Here is a 20,186-nt window from a genome sequence, read left to right as displayed (position 1 = left end):
GGACAGACCATACATTCAACCCCAATCAGGAAGGGAAAGAAAACCAGTAGGACAGCAAGCCACACCCCTCGGGGTTCCTCCTGCAACACCCTCAGGATCAGGAGAGGTGACACCAGCTTACCCACTAATAAACGCACAGTCTCATCTATCCCTGCAAGTACTGTGAACTTTGCAAGGTCTTTTGGGACAACTCAAAGCCAGGCTACCACCGCCTCAACCTCGGGCAACCCTTCAACAGAGGGGTGACCAAATAGCACCAATTCAACAGGCCCAAATTGTTCAACAAAGGGATCAGGGGCACTCATCTTGAGACCACGTGAAACGCCCACGTTCAGCGCACAGGTGTCAGCCCCCACCCAGAGCCCCTCCTCCACGTAGGGGCAGTCCGCTGGTACGTGAACAAGAAGAAGCGGAACTGGTGGGCACAGATCAGGACACTGATCGAAGGCATACAGACTATTCCACCACATCTAACTCCCCTCGCCAGGATGATACCTGGGATACAAATGATGCAGACCAAGACCGTGAGGTAGACCAGCACTGCCTTCCCCACCAGACGACATTGGGGCTTTTCACGCCATGGTCTCAAAGGCATGCCAAGAATTTGGGTTAACACAGGTGGAGGAAAACAATAACTGCTTTCTGTTTGATCATATGGGAAAACGCTGGAAAGCTGTGTTTGCTATACCCATCCTGGAACACATGTGGCAGGAGGGGTTGCGAACCCTGAAGCACCCTTTCACTGAACCCGCATGCCAAAGGTAGACTGGACAAAAAAAATCAAAGCACTGGACACAACCCCTAAGCGTGTCACCTCTCAGCCCTCCCCATAGTCCGTAGTGTCATCGGCTGCTACTCACAAAGCACGTTCGCAGCACAAATGCGCCACACCCCCAGAAAATGAGGACAGGAAAATAGATACGTACGGCAAAAAGATACTCACCATCGGGGCGACAACAGTTGAAGTGGCCAACACCCTAGCCATAGTTACCTGCTATGACCGCGAAATGTGGCACCGGTTGGCTCCCATCCTCCAGCATTTATCAGAAACAGCAACGAAAGGAGGCCATGACAATTGTACGCAAGGGCAAAGAAGCCTCGAACCATAGCATAAATACTGCAGTGGACCTTGCAGATACAGGGTTTAAAAAATTGATAATGGGGTGGTCCTGAGAACGCAAGGTTGACTATGCTGCACCGACTTCAGGCAGGATGTGAAACATAAGGTTGTGGACATGCCATTTGAGGGCGAAAATGTCTTCGGAGACCAAATTGACAAGGCTCTTAAGGCCATGAAGGCAGATTCTGATACCGTGCGATCACTAACTGCCTTACAAGGCAGAAAGTCTTTTCGTCCTTTTTGGGGAGCCTCAGATCAAACCAGGTCGTCCTCAACAAAAGACTCCAAAATGTATGCAAGAACGCCCATGGATATAAAAGAAACTAGCAGTTTTTCAACTATCCAGAAACGACCACCAACCATAACACAAACGCAGCTTGGCCACCTTGCAGAGGGGTAGGCAGAACAAGTCTCATGTCGTGTTCTGCGGCCTCCCGGCTCGTGCCCGTTTACGAAAGGGCAGAGAATGGAGGTTGCCATGGTGATTGGTACAACGCTGTGTTCGGCGTACACCACAAACTACATCCCCCATGATTCTTGGCAACCGTTGACCTGTGTGCCTTCTTCATTCCACGCCTCAGGAAGTAAGATATTGAGGTTTTTGCCTGCACTGGCTCGGTGTTCCTAAACCGTTCATGCTTTTGCAAGGTTAAGCTGCCTTGTGTGCTGTACTCTCGTTCTGCTTCCTCGGTTCGTCGATCCCGACCTGTGCATTTCTTTGGACTACGCCTCTGCCTCATCCCCATTCGGCTCCCGATGTACAGCTTCCCTCGGACTGCTCCCTTCCTGGCTGCACTGCAACTCGGCTACGTTGTACTGACACTGTTTATGCCTCCCTCCCTGCTTATGTCGGTCACCTCAACCCCGCTCACCCCGCTTGACATTTTCTATACATCTCCCTTGTTCTGCTTTCCACCGCCAGCCCTCCTCCTCACTATAAGGGACACTCTGCTGAACAGTGAGGAGCTTTGCAGTGTGCGGCTTGTTTCTGCTGTGACTCCCTGGATGTTGTAGCTTTGCTTTTAGGTGGATTTTCGTGCATCAACCGCCTCCTCACCCTCTGGGACGCTCTGCTGCACCAGTAAGGGGGCCCTGTGTTTCTCCCCACTTTGCCCTGTGTTCTTCCATGGACGCTCTGCTGGTCGCTTTCTGATCTTCCTCCGTCTTCACTACAAGCAGAAACCCTCACCTCTACAGGACTTTGTTGGAGAAAAAAAAATGTGCGTGGAAATTGAAGACTACCCTAGTTTCGTACTCATTCCGTACCGGTCTGGGTCCTCCCTGGTAATTCCTATCACCCTTTGTGCTATTGTCCTTGTTTCTCCCTGAAAGACAGCCCTCTTCGTGGTCTACGATAACAACTCTGGGCTGCACTGCTAGTAAGTTCATCTTCTAGCAGGAAAACAGGTAAGAGTTGGGGATTGTGGGGAGGGGTCTGTTGGCAACGCAAACAAGTCAAGATCACAACCGATTCTTATGGTTTGTACTTATGTTCTTTTTTCCCTCTAGCTCTGCTGTGTGCTCTTGCCTTTTTGCCTGAGCCCCTGGCCTGCCAGGTATTTTGTACCCTGCAAACTGCGCTCTCGGAAAAAAGACTCTAATTCATCGAATTGCAAGAAGGCTATCGCCTCTAGCGAAAAAGACCTATCACCTGCCTCAGTCGGAGTTCCTTGACACATGCAGTCTGACAAATTTAGGAGCCTATTTTTACGCCACTCTGTAATGGATCCTGGGGCGGATCCCATGGCCTCAGTGTTGCAGGCCTTTGCGACTCTTCGCACAGACATGGCATCACCCGTTGCCCACGGATGAGGAATTCGGGGACGGGGCTGCTGCTGCGCCACCCCCTGTTCCACCTCCACCCCAACCGGGGCCTGGCCCCTGTTGTTTTGCCTGGGCCCTTTCCGTTAGCCCCTCCGGAACGATTCATGGGAGATCCTAAAACATGCAGGACGTTTATCAATCAGTGCTACCTGCACTTCCTATATCGTCCTTTGATCTTCCCGAATTCTACGACAAAGGCAGCTTTTGTGTTGTCCCATCTGGGGGGGACTGCTGCCGCCTGGGCAAACCCTTTGCTGGAGTCTAATGACCCGGCCTTGTATGACTTCGACACAGTACTGAATGCCATGAATCTTGTCTTCGATGCGCGCTATAAAGCTCAGGCATCCGACTTAGAGTTCCTGGCTCTGGCCCAAGAAAAGCAGAGCCTGTTGTCATATCTCGCCCGTTTCAACCAACTGGTGGCCGAGATCACGTGGCTGGAACAAAAAAAGGCTGTGGTGTTCTACAAAGGCCTCTCTGAGGAGTTGAAGGATGTACTATCTGTTGTCCAGTCTATCCCTTCAGTCTTCCCGGATCTACTGGACTTAGTACTGCAGGTGGATGCTCGCCTCCAGCCGAGACGGGGTGAACGACGGGTTCCCAAAATGCGACCTGTCAAACAAGACCCAATTCCCACTCTTCGGTGGGAGATACCGAACCCATGCAGATAGGGGCTGTACGCGGACCCCTCACAGAGACAGAATGAGAAAGACATATGACGAACAATCTTTGCCTTTACTGTGGTCAGACAGGTCACTTCATTAGAGTATGCCCCAAACGCCCTGCCAAACCTGTGGTAAACGCCAAGGCCCGCCATTAGAACGGGTCACAAGGCCGGGTCTGTTCTTTGGTGACTCGGACGGTCTTACTGCTGTTGCTCATGTCGTTCGCCTCTCCCGACTGTGTGGGTTTCACCAGCCCCGTTATGATAGACTCCGGCGCAACGGGCAATTACATAGATGCTCAATTGGCCAAAAAACACAGTTTGCCACTCCTTTCTAAACAGAAAGAGATGGAACAGACCAGTCCTGTCTTTATGTCTACCCTGCAGGGTCATTCGGAATGGGTGTTTTTTATCTCATTTCCGCACCCCATTTTGGGATCATACTGGGTCTGGCCTAGTTGCAGGAGCACAACCCTTTTATTGATTGGGTGAAACAGACTGTATGTTTGTCTTCTAGCTTCTGCACCAGGGAATGTCTTCTTGCTGATGGGGAAGTAATGTCCTCCCTGTGTTTGGCCTTATTGTCCAGCGTGCCTTCTATCAGTGCAACCACACAAGTACTCACGCCCGACTTACCTCTGGCCTATCAAGACTTCATGGACCTGTTTGACAAGGGACTTTCGGAGCGTCTTCCCCCGATTGCCCGGTCAATCTTATTCCAGGAGCTACAGTACCCCACAGGCGTATCTATTCTCTTACGCAACAGGAGGAAGAATAACTAAAGGCCTATATCGATAAGTCATTAAGACTGGGGCACATCTGGCCTTCCTGTTCGCCCGCAGCTTCGCCCATCTTCTTTGTTCCCAAGAAGGATGGTGAACTACGTCCCTGTGTGGGCTACAGGTCGCTGAAGTCAATGACCGCCACACCAATATCCCTTGCCATTGATCACAGAGTTGCTTGATCGCCTAGGCTTCAAATATTTTCATGAAACTTGATCTAAGGGGTGCATACAACCTTGTGAGAATGAGGCGAAGTGACGAATGGAAATCAGCGTTTAAAACCAAGTACGGGCTCTTGGAGTATTTCGTTATGCCGTTTGGCCTATGTAACGCCCCAGCCACTCTCCAGCATTTCATAAACGAGGTGTTCCAGGACATCCTGGACTGTTATGTTGTGGTGTACCTGGATGCTATACTTATCTTCTCCGAAACAGAGGCACAAATGTCCAGCATGTGCGCACCGTGTTACAACATCTTCGGGAGCACGCCTTATATGCCAAACTTGAGAAGTGCGTCTTTCACGCCACGTCTGTGGAATTCCTGGGGTTTGTCATATCGTCACAAGGTGTTCACATGAGTAGTGCCAAAGTGCGAGCAGTTCTGGACTGGCCAGTCCCCGCCTCTCTATGGGCTCTACAGTCATTCTGGGGTTCGCTAATTTTTACAGGCGGTTTATCGCGTCCTTCTCGACCATTGTGGCACCCCTCACTCGCCTCACCAGTCCTTCATTTCCTTTTTGTTGGGACACGGAGGCACAACTGGCTTTCCAGGCTTTGAAGGAGGCTTTTACCACGGCACCTGTGCTGCAGCATCCAGACCCATCCTTGCCATTTGTCATGGAGGCCGATGCCTCTTCTGTGGCAGTAGGGGCGATACTTTCACAGAAGTGCCCCTCCACGCAACGCCTGCACCCGGTTGCCTACTATTCCAAGACTATGACGCCTCCCAAAAAGAACTACACCATAATGGAAAAATAGCTGTTAGCCATCTGGGCTGCTTTCAAGGAATGGAGGCATCATGTCTTGGGGGCAAAGTATCTCATAACAATGTATACAGATCACTGCAACTTGCAAGCTCTATCCCATGCCAAGTGCACCAATTCAAGACAGATCCGTTGCCATCTGTTTTTTGCATTGTTCAACTTTGTGATCACCTACCGCCCAGGCCCCCTTCACGGCAAGGCTGATGCCCTGTCACGATTTGCAGGGGATTGCCACAGTACAAAAACCACTACACCCATCCTGGCCAAGGATTCCGTAATCTGTGTTTGTTTGGCCTCTGTCTCCTTGTTGGATGGCATTCAGCGCTAGGCCCGAGACCATCCCACTGACCTCCTTGCATTCAATGCCTGTCTTGTTTCCGGTTTGCCATATGTGCAAGGGCTTCTCTAAATACCCGATGCCTGAACCAGACTCCAAGCTCTGCAATGGTTTCATGATCTCATGATGCCCGCCTAGCTGCTCACCCTGGCCAATCAAAAAACGTATGATTTACTCCACAGGTGGTGTTGGTAGCCACGTATGAAGCAAGACATGGGAGAATACATAGCGAGATGTTCCGTCTGCACCCAGTGCAAAACACCACCGGGAAAACCAGTGGGGCTACTTCAGAAAATGCCTATCCCCCGTCAACCCTGGTAAATGGTCTCCTTGGATTTTGTGGTTGAGTTGCCACCTGTACAAGGCATGTCCACAATTCTTGTGGTGGTTGACGCATTCACGGAAATGGCTCGCTTTGTCCCCTGCCGGCGAGTCCCTTCGGCTTCTGCTCTTGCTTCCCTGTTCTTTGATAGCATTGTTTGTTTCTTCGGCCTCCCCTTCGTTCTCGTTTCCGATCAGGGCACCCAGTTTACCTCCCGCTTCTGGCTGTCACTGACTAAGGCATTGGGCATGGACGTCCGTCTATCCTCTTCTTACCATCCACAAACTGACGGCCAGACGGAACGGGTAAATGCCACCATGGAGCAATATCTGCGCTGCCTCTGCTTACAGTACCAGTCGGTGTTGGGCGCAGCTGAGTTCGCGTATAACAACTCGCACCACTCCTCAGTGGGCTGTTCCCCTTTTTATGCCCTATATGGGCAGCATCCCAGGGTTATACCTCCGGTTATGCCCTCCTTAGCCCGCATTCCGGCGGCCGATAAGGCTAAACAAGCCCTTGTCACCATTCACTCGGCTGTGCTTCGGCACCTACAAGCTGCCCAGGAGCACACCAAGATGCAAGCAGATAAGCATTTATCGCCGGCCATGGAGTACCACGCCTGTGTCCTAGTTTGACTCTCCACCAAACATCTTCGCCATGTGGGTCCTTACACAGTCACCAAACATATCAATGCTGCAGCTTTCCGTTTGACTATGCCTTCTCGTTGGCGGATTCACCCTGTTTTTCACGTTTCACTGCTACGACCCTACATGGCAGGCACTAGGATTCCCCGGGTCGCCACTCCCGTAGATGTGTGTGGGGACAGCAAATACGAGGTACAGGCCATTTTGGATATCCATGTCACTCGGGGGTTACGTTACTATCTGATCGATTGGAAGGGCAGTCCCGAGGATCGGACCTGGGAGCCCATTAGCAACATCCATGCTCCTTGGTTGTTATGGGCTTTCCATCTCTCCAGAGCATGCTCCTCCCGGGGATGCCTTCATTTGCTGGGCTGGAGGGGGTACTGTCGTGTCCCGCTGCCTCCCGGCCTGTTTATAAAAGGGTAGAGAGTGGAGGTTGCCATGGGGATTGGTACAAAGCTGTGCTCGGCGTATACCAAAAACTAATCCCCCATGATTCTTGGAGCCTGTTGACCTGCGTGGAACGCTGTGCCTTCTGCGTTCCATGCCTCAGGAAGTACGGTATTTAAGTGCTTGCCTGCACTGGCTCGTTGCTCCTAAACCATTCATGCTTTTGCAAGGTTAAGGTGCCTTGTGTGCTTTACTCTCATTCTGCTTCCTTGATCCCGACCTGTGCATTTCTTCGGACTACGCCTGGCTGGACTGGAACTCTGCTACGTTGTACCAACACTGTTTTTGCCTCCCTCCCTCCCTGTCTGTCGGTCACCTCAAACCTGCTCACCCCGCTTGACATTTTCTATACATCTCCCTTGTTCTGCTTTCCACCGCCAGCCCTCCTCCTCACTATACGGGACGCTCTGCTGAACAGTGAGGAGCTTCGCAGTGTGCGGCTTGTTTCTGCTGTGACTTCCTGGATATTGTGGCTTTGCTTTTAGGCAGATTTCTGTGCATCAACCGCCTCCTCACCCTCTGGGACGCTCTAGTGCACCGGTGAGGGCGCCCTGTGTTTCTCCCCACGTTGCCCTGTGTTCTTCCATGGATCCCTCACCTCTACAGGACTTCTTTGTACATTTGTTTTGCGTGGACATTGAAGACTACCCTAGTTTTGTCCTCGTTCCGTACGGGTTAGGGTCCTCCCTGGTGATTCCTGTCAGCCTTGGAACTTTGTTCTATTGTCCTTGTTTCTCCCTGAAAGACAGCCCTCTTTGTGGTCTATGATAACAGCTGTGGGCTGCACTGCTAGTAGGTTCATCTTCTCGTCTAGCAGGAAATCACATAAGAGTTGGTGATTTTGGGGAGGTGTCTGCGGGCAACACAAACAAGTCAAGATAACCGATTCTTATGGTTTGTACTTATGTTCTTTTTGCCCTCTAGCTCTGCTGTGTGCTCCCCTGGCCTGCCAGGTTTTTTTGTACCCTGCAAGCCGCGCGCTCTGGAAACAAGACTAATTCATTGAATTGTAAGAAGGCTATCGCCTCTACCGAAAAAGACCTGTCATCTGCCTCGGTCGGTGTTCCTTGACCCACGCAGTCTGACATCTCAGCAATGACTGTCGCAAGGACGCACAGGTGGGAGGAAATTTGGCGCTTTTACATCGACAGGTTGCGATCGATAACAAAGGACAGATGGGTGCTAGATGCCATCCAACAAGGCCATCTGTTAGAATTCAAGCACAGACAATAACCCATACCTCCTGTAACGTTGTCACATCTGCATCAACGGATCCTTCAACAAGAGGTGCATCAGATGTTAGCCAAAAAAGCTATAGAAAGGGTTCAAAACATCACGACACAAAAATTCAAAAAGGCCACGCTACAAGACGTCATAAAAGCGATTGAGCCTCACAAACATCTAGCAGCGTTAGACTCAAAAGACATCTACTTTCACATTCCAATTGACTGCAGGCGCCTGCAGTATCTCAGGTTCAATGTCAGAGACAAGCATTACCAATTCAGAGTCCTCCCTTTCGGCCTCAAATCAGCCCCCAAGACTTTCACCAAATGCCTAGCTCCAGGGCCACCATGTCTATCCATATCGAGACGACTGGTTGGTCAGAGCCCCAACACACCAGGAAACAACGACTTCACTGACGCAGACGGAGACTCTACTCCAACAGTTAGGATTTACAATCAACTACACCAAATCCTGCGTAATGCCATCCAAAAGTTTGGTATTCCTGGGTCCACGTTTCTCAATGGCACAAAGCCGACATAGTGCACAGGTTGATGTCTCTGGCACGCTCATTCACCCCAAACAAACAACTCCCAGTGCGCAGATACATGGCACTGCTCGGAGCCATGTCATTTTGCATTTCATTAATACCCAATTGCAGGCATCAGATGCGACCAGCACAACAGTTCCTGGCAGCCAAATAGATGGTCACAAACTCAAGGTTCCTGGGGAGACAAAATCACCATCACGCTTGCGTTGTCAAGATCACTGAAATGGTGGACAATGGGCGACATCTCAATTCACGATTGTGACTGATGCTTCCTTGGTGGGGTGGGGAGCTCACCTGGGCCAACACCAGATCAAAGGCCTATGGACTCCCAAAGAATCGGCCCTGCACATCAATGTCCTAGAACTGCAAGCAGTCCATTGGGCCCTAAAATCCTTCCTTCAGCTAATTCAAAACTCAGTAATGCAGATCCTCACGGACTATACCACCACAATGTTTTATCTTCGCAAACAGGGACGAACAAGGTCAAGGACCCTGTCTAAGGAAGCTCAAACGATCTGGCACCGGGCCATTCGCAACAACTTCGCTCTACAAGCATTCCACCTGCCGTCGGATACACAACCAGTGGGCGGACACCCTCTGCAGGGACATGACGCAATCCCACGAATGGCAGCTTCACAGCAGCCAAATCAACAAAATCTTCGCAGCATGGGACCAACCTCCACTGGAGCTTTTCGCCATAATATCCAACAAACAGTGCAAGAAATTTGCAAGCAGGCTACCGCACCCGAGTTCGCGAGGAGATGCGTTCTCAGTCCCATGGACCAACATCTTTGCACACGCATTCCCTCCAATTTCATTGGTTAGGAAGAAAATCCAAATGATCCGGAGATACTCTTGCAAAATAATCCTGGTGGCACCATACTTGACCAGACAAACTTGGCTCTCCGACCTCCTCCAGCTGTTGGCGGACAACCCAATCCATCTGGGAGCCCAAGCTGATCTCCTGTCTCAGAAAAATGGTGCAATCCTACATCACGACCCCCGTTTCCTCAAGCTGACAGTGATTCCTGATCACTCTGAATTTGGCCACCTAAACATCCCACTGGAATGCCAATGCATACTGGCGGCAGCTAGGACCCCTTCCACTAACAACTCATACAACCAAAAATGGAGAGGATTTTGCACATGGTGTTCGCAGCAGCCCAACCTGCAACCACTGACCATACAGCCGCAGCAGGTGCTTCCAAACCTACTGAAGCTAGCGAAAGAAGGTCATGCTATTTGCTGTATAAAGTTACACCTGCCAGCAATTTCCAGGTTCACAAGAAAGAGAGGGAGACCACCCCTCTACAGCGACAGACTGCTCAACATTTTTCTAAAGGATCTCTTCTGCTCCTTTCTGCCGAAGAAAAGGATACCGCTGGTATGGAGCTTAACCTGGTCCTAGCTGGCCTCATGAAAGCCCCATTTGAGCCTCTCTCTTCTGCGCATATCAAGTTTGTGACTTGGAAGGTGGCCTTCCTAGTCGCAGTTACGTCCTCCAGGCGGGTCTCGAAGCTACAAGCATCAGTGGTGGATCCTACATACCTCAGGTTTGCCAGGGACAAGGTGATCCTCTCCACCAATCCCCACTTTATTCCTAAAGTGCAACAGAATTCTACAAAAACGCAACCATCAAGTTGCCTACCTTCTTCCAAAACAGCAACACCCCACCGGAGAGAGCACTGCACTCCCTAGATGTCAAAAGGGCGTTGAAATATTACCCGGACCGGACTAAATCCTTTAGAGCAGCAAGACGGCTCTTTATCACTTTTGGACCCTCAAACAAAGGGAAAGCAATCACGAAGCAGGGTATCGCAAGGTGGATATCCTCTAGTATCTCCTTCTGCCACGCAAGGGCCAACTGGCCACTGCAGACTACAGCCAGGGCCCATTCCAAAAGAGCCGGGGCAGCCTCTGCAGCTCTCTGGTCTGGAGCCCCCATCAAATACATTTGCCACACAGCAACGTGGGCAGTGCCCCACACTTTCAAAAGGCACTACTGCCTGCGCACCTCCCGGGGTTATCGTTATGTATGTGTATACTTTTTGCACAGGCATAAAAGGCAGGCTTTTTTTCCTGATCTGTTTGCCTGTTCTTCTCCTCCAGAAATGTATACTGCTATAAAATCTATTCACAGTATGTGAATCTATGCAAGAACCAATGCTGGAGAAGGGAGTAGTTTCTTACCTATAACTCCAGTTCTCCAGCGTTGGTATCTTTCATAGATTCACATGCACCCTCCAGCCTTCCCCTCCAGGCAAACACCCTCTGTATGTGATAATCCACCAGCAAAAGTGGTTAATATCTGAGGGGACGCTGCAGGGGCGAAGCTACACACTCAAAGTCCTATTGGTAGGGACTAAAAGCACCCACAACAACGTGGGTAGGACTTTAAGGTGTCAAAAGTGTTTTCCTTAGGAAAGGAATTCAAATATAAGTAACCAGGGATTCCCAGCCTGACGACGATGAATATTCACAGCATGTGAATCTGTGAAAGATATCAACGCTGGAGAAATTGAGTTACAGGTAAGAAACTACTCCCTTCACTCCTCCAGGGTCAACCTCCATCTCACTCTCATTATCCTCAGTGTACTTCCAAACAGCCTCTCCTGCTTTTCTCTCCCAACTCATGTCTCTTTCCCTTCTCCTGAATTGTATCTCAGGAAGGGTCCTGTCTCTAGCTGCATCACTGAACTTCGTCTCGGATACCTCACTCCTCCTTCTACCCAACATTATCCATGCCTCTATATTGTCACTCACCTGCATCATACTCTGCCACCTTCCAGATGGTAACCCTTGTTCACGCCTCCAAATTCATTCCCCTCTGTCTATGGTCTACAACAATTTCCTTCTCTGTTTCCAACCAACCAGGACCTACTCCTTTCCTGAAATGTTGCATCCGCTGCCTCTCCTGCATCCTTTTTGTACCACACTTTTGCCACTTTACCACACACCAGACTCTTCTCCCTGAGGGTGTTTGTCCTCAAGTTGCACTAACTCAGAATCATCAGAGCAAGGGTCTTCCCGGATCTGCTGCTCCCCTCTTGCCGGCTATTCTAGAGATCCTGCCTGATCTCCCATAGTATGCCGCTCTCCTCCTGCATGCTCTTTCCAGGTGTTACAGAGACTTACTCGCCAGGCCTCCTTTTGAAGCTTGTTCCCACCTTCCCTTGGCTGGTGCTTGATAACATGAATTGCACCTGTGTGATAGGAGTTGGGCTGTCTCCTGGTTGGGACATGTGCTCAGAGTCATGTGGTATGCAGGGGGCTGGCCTGAAGTTGGATAAAGGGCAGCCATAATTATGTGAGAAGCACATATGTTGGAAATCAATAGGAAAACCTTAGACAGGGTGAGAAGAAGAATGAGGACAATACCAAGTGGAAGTGATATTCCAGAGGTAAATACACTATTTTGGCCTAATTCCCCAAGTTGGGAAATGTAGTCAAAGTGTCAATGCATTGAAAAAAGATTGGACAGAAGGAAAGCTCTGAATATGAATGATGAATTATGGGAATTGTAGTCAAAGTATCAAAGTGTCTAATAAAGGTTGTGAGAGGAAGGAAGAGAAGACACAGAATTCTGGAAATTAAAGTTCAAGCACCAAAGTGTGCAATAAAGATTGTCAGAGAATAAGAGGTCAGACACTGGATTCTGGAAATCGTAGTTCAAATTACAAAGTGTATATAAAAGAAAAAGAGAAGAGGGCTATTATCTACATAGTGGGAATCATTGTGAGAGAATGAAAACTCAGACATTGGGATGCAAAGTTCTGATGTATTTACAACAAAGTTTGTGCTGGAGCCCTAGCACCATACAGTAAAATGTTTCACATTTTCTTTTGAAAAATGAAATAAAATACGACAACAGTTTTTGGGAACTTCTTTCCCTGGTTGGCCACTGGTGTCTGTGCTTTTGTGGCAAACTATATGCTGTATGTGTGTTATGTTAGCTAATGTTGCTTGCAATGTTTAACGTGCACCTCTGCCCTTTTCACAATCTTGTAGCACTAGTGATCTTGTGTGATCACTGAATTTCTGATCTGTGATTGCAATCCGTGGTACATATCTGGGGGTGCATGTGTGACTATCTTTATGTTGTCAGTATGTGCTTGTGTGCATGTACATGGCCCAAACTATTGGATTCGCCAAAGCTTGTCTACGTATTTTCCAGTTATGGTAAAGAGCCTGTATGTTGAAAGACTTTCCCTGACCTCACCTGTGACTACCCCTTTGCAGTCTTTTTTCTCCTTCTTAGCTGTGTTGACTGATTAATCTGTAATCCATAAACCATTAGGTTGTTATGCTTTCTGTGTTTTTCTTCTGTAGCCGATTGACAGTGGGAGAGCCTCTCCCACAGAAATCACCAGAGAGGCTGAAAGAAGAAGAATCAAGAAGGATCCAAGTTTTATTCGTCCAGATGAGGTCGCGGTAGCCCTCTTGGCACCACAACATGTTGAAAAACAGGTAAATCAATTTCATGTGTGCCCTTTTTCTCATGTACAGACGTGTGTGTGTATGTGTGTAAGGCGGGTGAGTGCCTTAGCATACAAAAAAATGTGGCGAATGATCAAATAAATATAACATTATATTAAAGCAAATGTCTATTAAAGAAAGGGCAATTGATGTTCGTCTGAATGGGATCAAGCACATAGGTGAAAATAAATGACAAAACCAATGATTAATAGAAGGGTAATTTTACTAGTTCAAAATTCTCTATCAATGGCTCATTCCAATATCAAGGGAACAGCCACAGGAAAGAGTGTGACTGCTTTGTCACCCTCTTCCATTATTTCCTGACGCACCTCCATGTGCAGAGGAAGCATGTTGAGGGTTTACTGCATACTTGCGCTGAAAGTTCAGGAAACCCTGTTGAAGTGCAGAGTACAAAAAAAGAAATAATGGAAAGCAGTGTAATAAAAAAAACGAAGATCTTCCTTTCCTCTATGGAATTGCCAAGTATTGCACCCGATTTTTGCAGTTGTATATCTATTTGTCCCCACATTTTCATCCCCACACCAGGAGACAAGGAGGAAAAAGCATGTGACAGAGCACTAAGTAGATGATGGCACAAAGAGCCCAGGTGAGGAAAGGAAAACGAGAGCTCCTTAAGTCATTGAGGAGATAGAGATACATGGGACTTGAGAAACTAAGCTAGGTTCCACAAATAAGGAAAGGAGATGCATCTTCTAACCCAGTCCACATACCAGCTTAAGTGATCGGAGTCTTGGTGGCACTTTGGGGCCTTTCTAGAACCACTCTGCCCACATTTTGTGGCTGACTAAGGCAAAGTGCAGAGAGCCAGGTGTAGCAGTCTCCTGAAGCTAGCAAAGCCAAGATGAGGAATGAAGAAATGCAAAACAACTTAAACATCTCCCCCTGACCATATGGGGGTGAGATTTGATGAACCTTCTGACATGGGACCCAGATTTAGAAACTGTTATGCATCAGGAGAACATCTGTTCTCCAGCATGGGGTCTGGCATGGATTCACATGCTCATGAATATTCCCCGTCGTCAGGCTGGGAATCCTCGGTAAAGAAAAAATCAGTATCAGTTTCGTTTCTAATCTGTCTTTCTTAGTAGTAACCAATCACTGATCTCTGGGTCATACTGCCCCCGGCCAATGACTGCCCTCCCCCTAAGCCCCGCTCCTGGCAGCCATCCTCAGATTTTTACTGCACGCTCAAGTGTTGGGAGTCCTCGTGTTTAGCTCTCGAGTTTTTTACTGCGTTTTCACGTTTTTTCAGGAGAATTTCTCATTTTTTCGGTTTAATCGAGCCTCAAGCTCTACCGTTTCTACTTCCGATAACAGGGACCCGTTTCGGAATTCTTCTACGGCCCTCAAGGGTGAAGTTTTCATCGAGTTTACACTTCTTGGAGGATTCCGGAAGATCTGCGGCCTACCTCAAGACATGGCCCAGGACAAAGGGAGCTCGACGCCCGGATCCAAGCTGTTCAGGAACTGCCCTGGAGAGGGATTATATAACGTTTTCAAGGAGGACGAGCATTCGCGATGTCTCCACTGCCTCCATGGGGACAAGACGCACGTGGAGAAGGACTGTGCGTTCTGCAAGAACCTTTTGGAACGGACCAAACAAGATCGTCGTTCCCGCCTCGCCACCTGGCTGGTGAAGGGCACAGCAAGTGAGAAGGCGAAGAAGAAGTCTGAGCAGGCTTCTAAGTCCTTTGAGGGCGCCCCGGTGACGGGGGCCCAACAGAAGGCCAAGCACAGCGAGTCCGCGGGCTCTGGGAGCGCCGAAAGGTCGGGCTCTTCGGTTGCCAAGCAGGGCGCTACTTCCCCAGCACGTTCGACCACGAGCCAGCACTCTGGGTCGGGGGAAGAGGAAGTCTGAGAACCCGGGTAGGCCGCTGGAGCGGATCTGGTCGATCTTGAAGGGGGAGCGAGGCATTGACCCTCACCCCAAGGCAAAGGCCCTGGACGCACCTAAGGTGGTGAGGGCCTTGATCCACCCGGCTAAGGCCTCTACCGAAGTGGTCTCTGCGACCCTGGCGGAGACGGCTGAGACTACACCAATGGAAACGGCCTCTGGGCCCAGAGTATCCCTGCCGCCACAGAGGGAATCCTCTTTCGAGCCCATCACTAAGACCCCCGTGAAGCCCCCGGCTGGAAAAGAGAGCGGGGGACGGTGGCTGTTACAGACTCGGATTCAGCCTCTGAGGAGGAACTGGTGGAGACCGAGAGGGGCCTCAACGAAAGGTCCATAGGCCTCAACGAGAGGTTCAAAAACCTCAACGAGAGGTTCGAGAAGGTTCGATCCCAGGGGACGGTCCCTACTGACGTGATCGATGATGGCGACGAGGATGACGAACAGGGCCTACGGGAGCGGCAATCCCGTCCGTTGTAGCCATTGCCCGAGCCCCAGGATAGCTCGGTGGCCATTTTGTTGGCAATCCAATCCTTATGTATCGAGATAAGGACGAGATTACCACGCACCCCGACGGAGGAGCCAGAACCAGGCCTGTCGGGAAGCCCTCCGAACAAGCGGAGGAGAGTCCACCCTGCTCCACCCTTCGTGCCTGCGAGAACCGTGGACCCATCATCCCACTCGCCAGGAGAGGATACGGCGACGGATACGGGGACAGACGACGACGGCGGCGATGACACAGCAGACATCCCGTCATCGCCTCCCCCGCGGGCGTCCCCAGCCGACGAGGTGGGCTCTTTCCACGCCATGATAACCAGGGCATCCAAGCTCTGCCCTGAAGAACAGAAAAAGGAGGGGTTTCTGTCCTCGCGGTGCCTTTACTCGACGACATCTGGGACAAGGGGCTTGCTGTTCTCAAGAACCCTGCCACAACACCCGCCAAGAGGTACAGGTACGAGAAGAAGTACCGAGTCCCTGATGCCGCCCCCTTGTGCCTCAGGGCCCAGCCCACGCCGGACTCAGTCGTCTCGGCTGCAGCTAAGAAGAAGGCAGCGGGCGCGGCGGCTTCAACTTCCACCTCCCCGCCGGACAGCAAGGGTAAGAAGTTGGACTCTATGGGACGACGAGTCATCTCGTTGGCGGCGACGACGATTAAGGCTGCCAATGCCTTAGCGATCATGGCCCGCTACGACAGGGAGCTCTGGTTCATGATAGCTCCCTTGCTAGATTTTCTGCCTGATGACAAAAGGGCGGAGGACCTAGAGATTCTGCAGGAGGGCGAGGTGGCGTCGGATCACGCCATTACGGTGGCAACGGACATTGCCGATACTGGATTTCGCCAACTGGGCAACGGAGTTTGCCTCCGACGACGAGGATGGCTCAAGGCGACAGACTTTCGCCAGGAAGTCCAGACCACAGTGTTGGACATGCCGTTCGACGGCAACAACCTCTTTGGTAAGGCAGTGGATGAGTCTCTACAGGTCGGAGACGGCCCGGGCCCTTGGGGTGCTTCAGCAGCGACGGCCCTTTCGGAGCTCTGGTGGCAGACAGGGTGCCTCCAAAGGATCCAGCGGTGGCTCCTCCACCTACCGCCAGGCAGCCCGCTCCTCTTCCCAGGAGGCCTACAGAGGTCGCGGCAAACAAGGGGGTTCCCGCCGTCGTCGCCAAGGAGGCCAAGGCGGCAAGGCCGCCTCCAAGCAAAAAAGAGTCCTTCTCCACCGACCGTTGGGTGTTGGACACCCTGGCCAACGGGCACTCGCTGGAATTCCAAAAGAAGTGCCCTCGCATTCCTCCCGTGGCCAGGAAGGAAAATCACGTCCCTCAACTGCTGTTGGAGGTAAGGGCGACGCTCAAGAAAGGTGCCATCAAGCTCGTCCCCAGAAGGCTCCGGGGCTCCGGAGTGTAATCAAGGTACTTCCTCGTCAGGAAGAAGACAGGCGGTTGGCGCCCCATCCTGGACCTGCGCCGCTTAAACAAGTACATCAAGGCACAGAAATTCAGGATGGTCACCCTCCAGCACGTACTGGGACAGCTGGAGGAAGGCGACTTCGTATCGTCGCTGGACCTGGAGGATGCTTACTTCCACATCCCCATTCTAAGAAGGCACAGGAAGTTCCTCAGGTTCGTGGTTCAAGGACGCCACTACCAATTCAGAGCCCTACCGTTCGGATTAAAGTCGGCACCCAGGGTTTTCAGCAAGTGCCTGGCACCAGTGGCGGCGCGGCTGCGCCTGCAGGGGATCCACGTCTACCCCTACCTGGACGACTGGCTAATCCGGGCAAGGTCAAGGGAACTCGCCGTCAATCATACGGCGAGGACCGTCCGGTTGCTCACGGAGCTGGGGGTTCTCCATCAACTACCCCAAATCCCACCTGGTTTCGTCGTAAGTAGCACTGTTTTTGGGGGCGAAGCTCGATACAGTGGAGCAATTGGCCTCCCCTTCAGAGGAGAGGACCAATACCATCCTGGGCAAGGTACCGCGACTGTTAGCCACGGACGAGGCCAGGGTGAGGTCCATCAAGTCCCTTCTCGGGATGATGTCCTCATGCATCTACCTTGTACCCCTTTGAAGACTTCGGATGTGTCCGCTGCAGGAGTTCCTTGATGCCCACTGGTTTCAGGAGGGGGGCTGCTTCGAGGACAGGATCCCCCTCGACGAGGAGTTCCGTCGGGCGATCCTATGGTGGGGCACCCGGGCTCACCTCACGACGGGCACGGACTTTCAAACCCCAGCGTTTCAGGAGACGGTGACTACGGAAGCCTCTCTGGAAGGTTGGGGGGCCCACACCGGAGATCTCCTTTGGCTCCCGGAGGAGAAGTCTCTTCACATCAACATCTTGGAGTTCCGTGCAGTGTTCTGGGCGCTCAAGTCATTCCTCCCGTCCCTCAAGGACAAAGTCGTGAGGATCTTCACCGACAACACCACCACGATGTTCTACATACGGAAGCAGGGGGGCACCAGATCCCCAGCCCTATCCAAGGAGGCCCAGGATCTGTGGCACTGGGCCGTCGCCCAGGGGATGTTCCTGGTTCCCTTCCACCTGGCAGGAATAAAAAACACCATTGCCGACTCACTCAGCAGGGAGCTACGCTCGTGCCACGAGTGGGAACTGCACCAGGATCAAGTGGATCGACTCTTCCGACGATGGGGCAAACCCCAGATCGACTTGTTCGCAACGGTGACGAACTCCAAGTGCCAGAGGTTCGCCAGCAGGTTCCCCCAGCCGAGGAGCATGGGCGATGCTTTCTCGTTCCCTTGGGACGGCCTGTTTCTATACGCGTTCCCTCCATTGCTGTTGCTGCTCCTCCTTATCAACCAGCTCAAGAAGTCCAGGTGCAGGATGATCCTCGTCGCACCGGCGTGGCCGGGGCATATCTGGTTCCGGACCTTCTGGACTTGTCAACGTCCCCGGTAGTCAGGCTGCCGGCGGACGCGGATCTTCTCTCCAGAGAAGGAGGTGCCATTCTACACCACGATCCACAGTCACTGAACTTGCAGGCCTGGCTCCTGCAGCACTAGAGTTTGGAGGGTACGATATCCCGGCTGATTGCAGAGAGGTTCTTGCAAAGGCCAGGGCGTCCTCAACTCTCAAGTGTTACGGTCATAAATGGAAGAGGTTCTCTGTCTGGTGCCGTGCACAGAAGATTAACCCTCTGCGGATTATGGCCCCTCAAGTGCAGCCGTACTTACTGTCGCTGGCCAAAGCTGGACTGGCTCATGCCTCCATAAAAATACATCTGGCTGCCATCTCCCGATATACCAGGACTACCGGACGGGTGTCCTTGTGGTCTCATCGCCTGGTAAAGGAATTTATGAAGGGACTATTCCGATCATTCCCGCCGGTGAAGGCCATTGCCCCGGTGTGGGAACTTAATGTGGTGCTGACCAGGCTCATGGGGGCCCCATTCGAGCGTATGCATTCGGCGCCTTTGAAGTTCCTGTCATGGACGACAGCGTTCCTCGTGGCTATCACATCTGCACCACGAGTGGGAGAGATTCAGGCCCTATCTTGCAAGCCTCCATACTTGACTTTTCATGACACGAGGGTGGTGCTGAGGACACACCCTTCCTTCATGCCCAAGGTGCCGTCGGACTTCCACCTCAACGAGCCCTTGGTGTTACCAGTTTTCTTTCCGTCGCCTTCGACGCCGGGCGAGAGGACTTTGCACTTGCTGGATGTAGCTAGAGCGCTGAAGTTCTACGTGGACCGCACAAAGAGTTTTTGGAAGACGTCACAACTGTTTGTGAACTTTGGGTCTGTGAATCAAGGGAAGGCTCTCTCGAAGACTTCCATTTCCAGATGGCTCTCCGGCTGCATTATGCATTGTCACCGGTTGGCAAACCGACTGCTGCCCGGCCGTCCGAGATCCCATTCGACCAGAGCGATCGTTGCTACCACGGCGTTCCTGTCTGGTGTGCCCCTGCTGGACATCTGCAGGGCTGCTGCTGGACATCTGCAGGGCTGCTACATGGAGGTTGACGCACACCTTCACAAGATTCTACTGCGTCGATCGGGACTCCAGGGAGGAGTCCAGGGTCGGCCAAGAAGTGCTGCGCAACCTGTTCGCTTAAGGTGAGCCTGGTGAGGAGGTAAGAGATGCTTAATATTGAGTTGTTGTATTGCTTAATGTTGAGCCTGTTGCCACCTCCCGTGGTTGTGCATGTATACTGCTATGTATTCTTTTATTCATGTGCATGTGAATCCATGCCAGACCCCATGCTGGAGAAGGAACAAGTTACTTACCTGTAACTGTTGTTCTCCAGCATGGGTCTGGCATGGATTCACATGCGAACCCTCCCACCTACCCCTCTGCAGCTCTTCACTTGGTCATACTGCCTCTTGGCGTGCTACCAAATCTGAGGATGGCTGCCAGGGGCGGGGCTTAGGGAGAGGGCAGTCA

The 20,186-nt window shown here is 51.4% G+C and overlaps 1 protein-coding gene across 3 annotated transcripts in view; it reads left to right on the top strand.

The window, feature by feature from the left end:
* The window catches only part of LOC138492131 (uro-adherence factor A-like), a 1,977,591-nt gene that overhangs the window by 368,411 nt on the left and 1,588,994 nt on the right, over positions 1 to 20,186 (top strand). For all 3 annotated transcript variants that reach the window (XM_069619116.1, XM_069619117.1, XM_069619115.1), the window contains exon 3: positions 13,226 to 13,363. In XM_069619116.1, coding sequence (XP_069475217.1) covers positions 13,226 to 13,363 — 138 coding nt within the window. The remainder of the gene's footprint in view (positions 1 to 13,225; positions 13,364 to 20,186) is intronic.

Source organism: Ambystoma mexicanum, chromosome 10, assembly GCF_040938575.1.
Source record: "Ambystoma mexicanum isolate Mex_15411 chromosome 10, UKY_AmexF1_1, whole genome shotgun sequence".
In the NCBI taxonomy this organism is placed as follows: domain Eukaryota; kingdom Metazoa; phylum Chordata; class Amphibia; order Caudata; family Ambystomatidae; genus Ambystoma; species Ambystoma mexicanum.
This window is presented reverse-complemented; position numbering and strand designations above follow the sequence as displayed.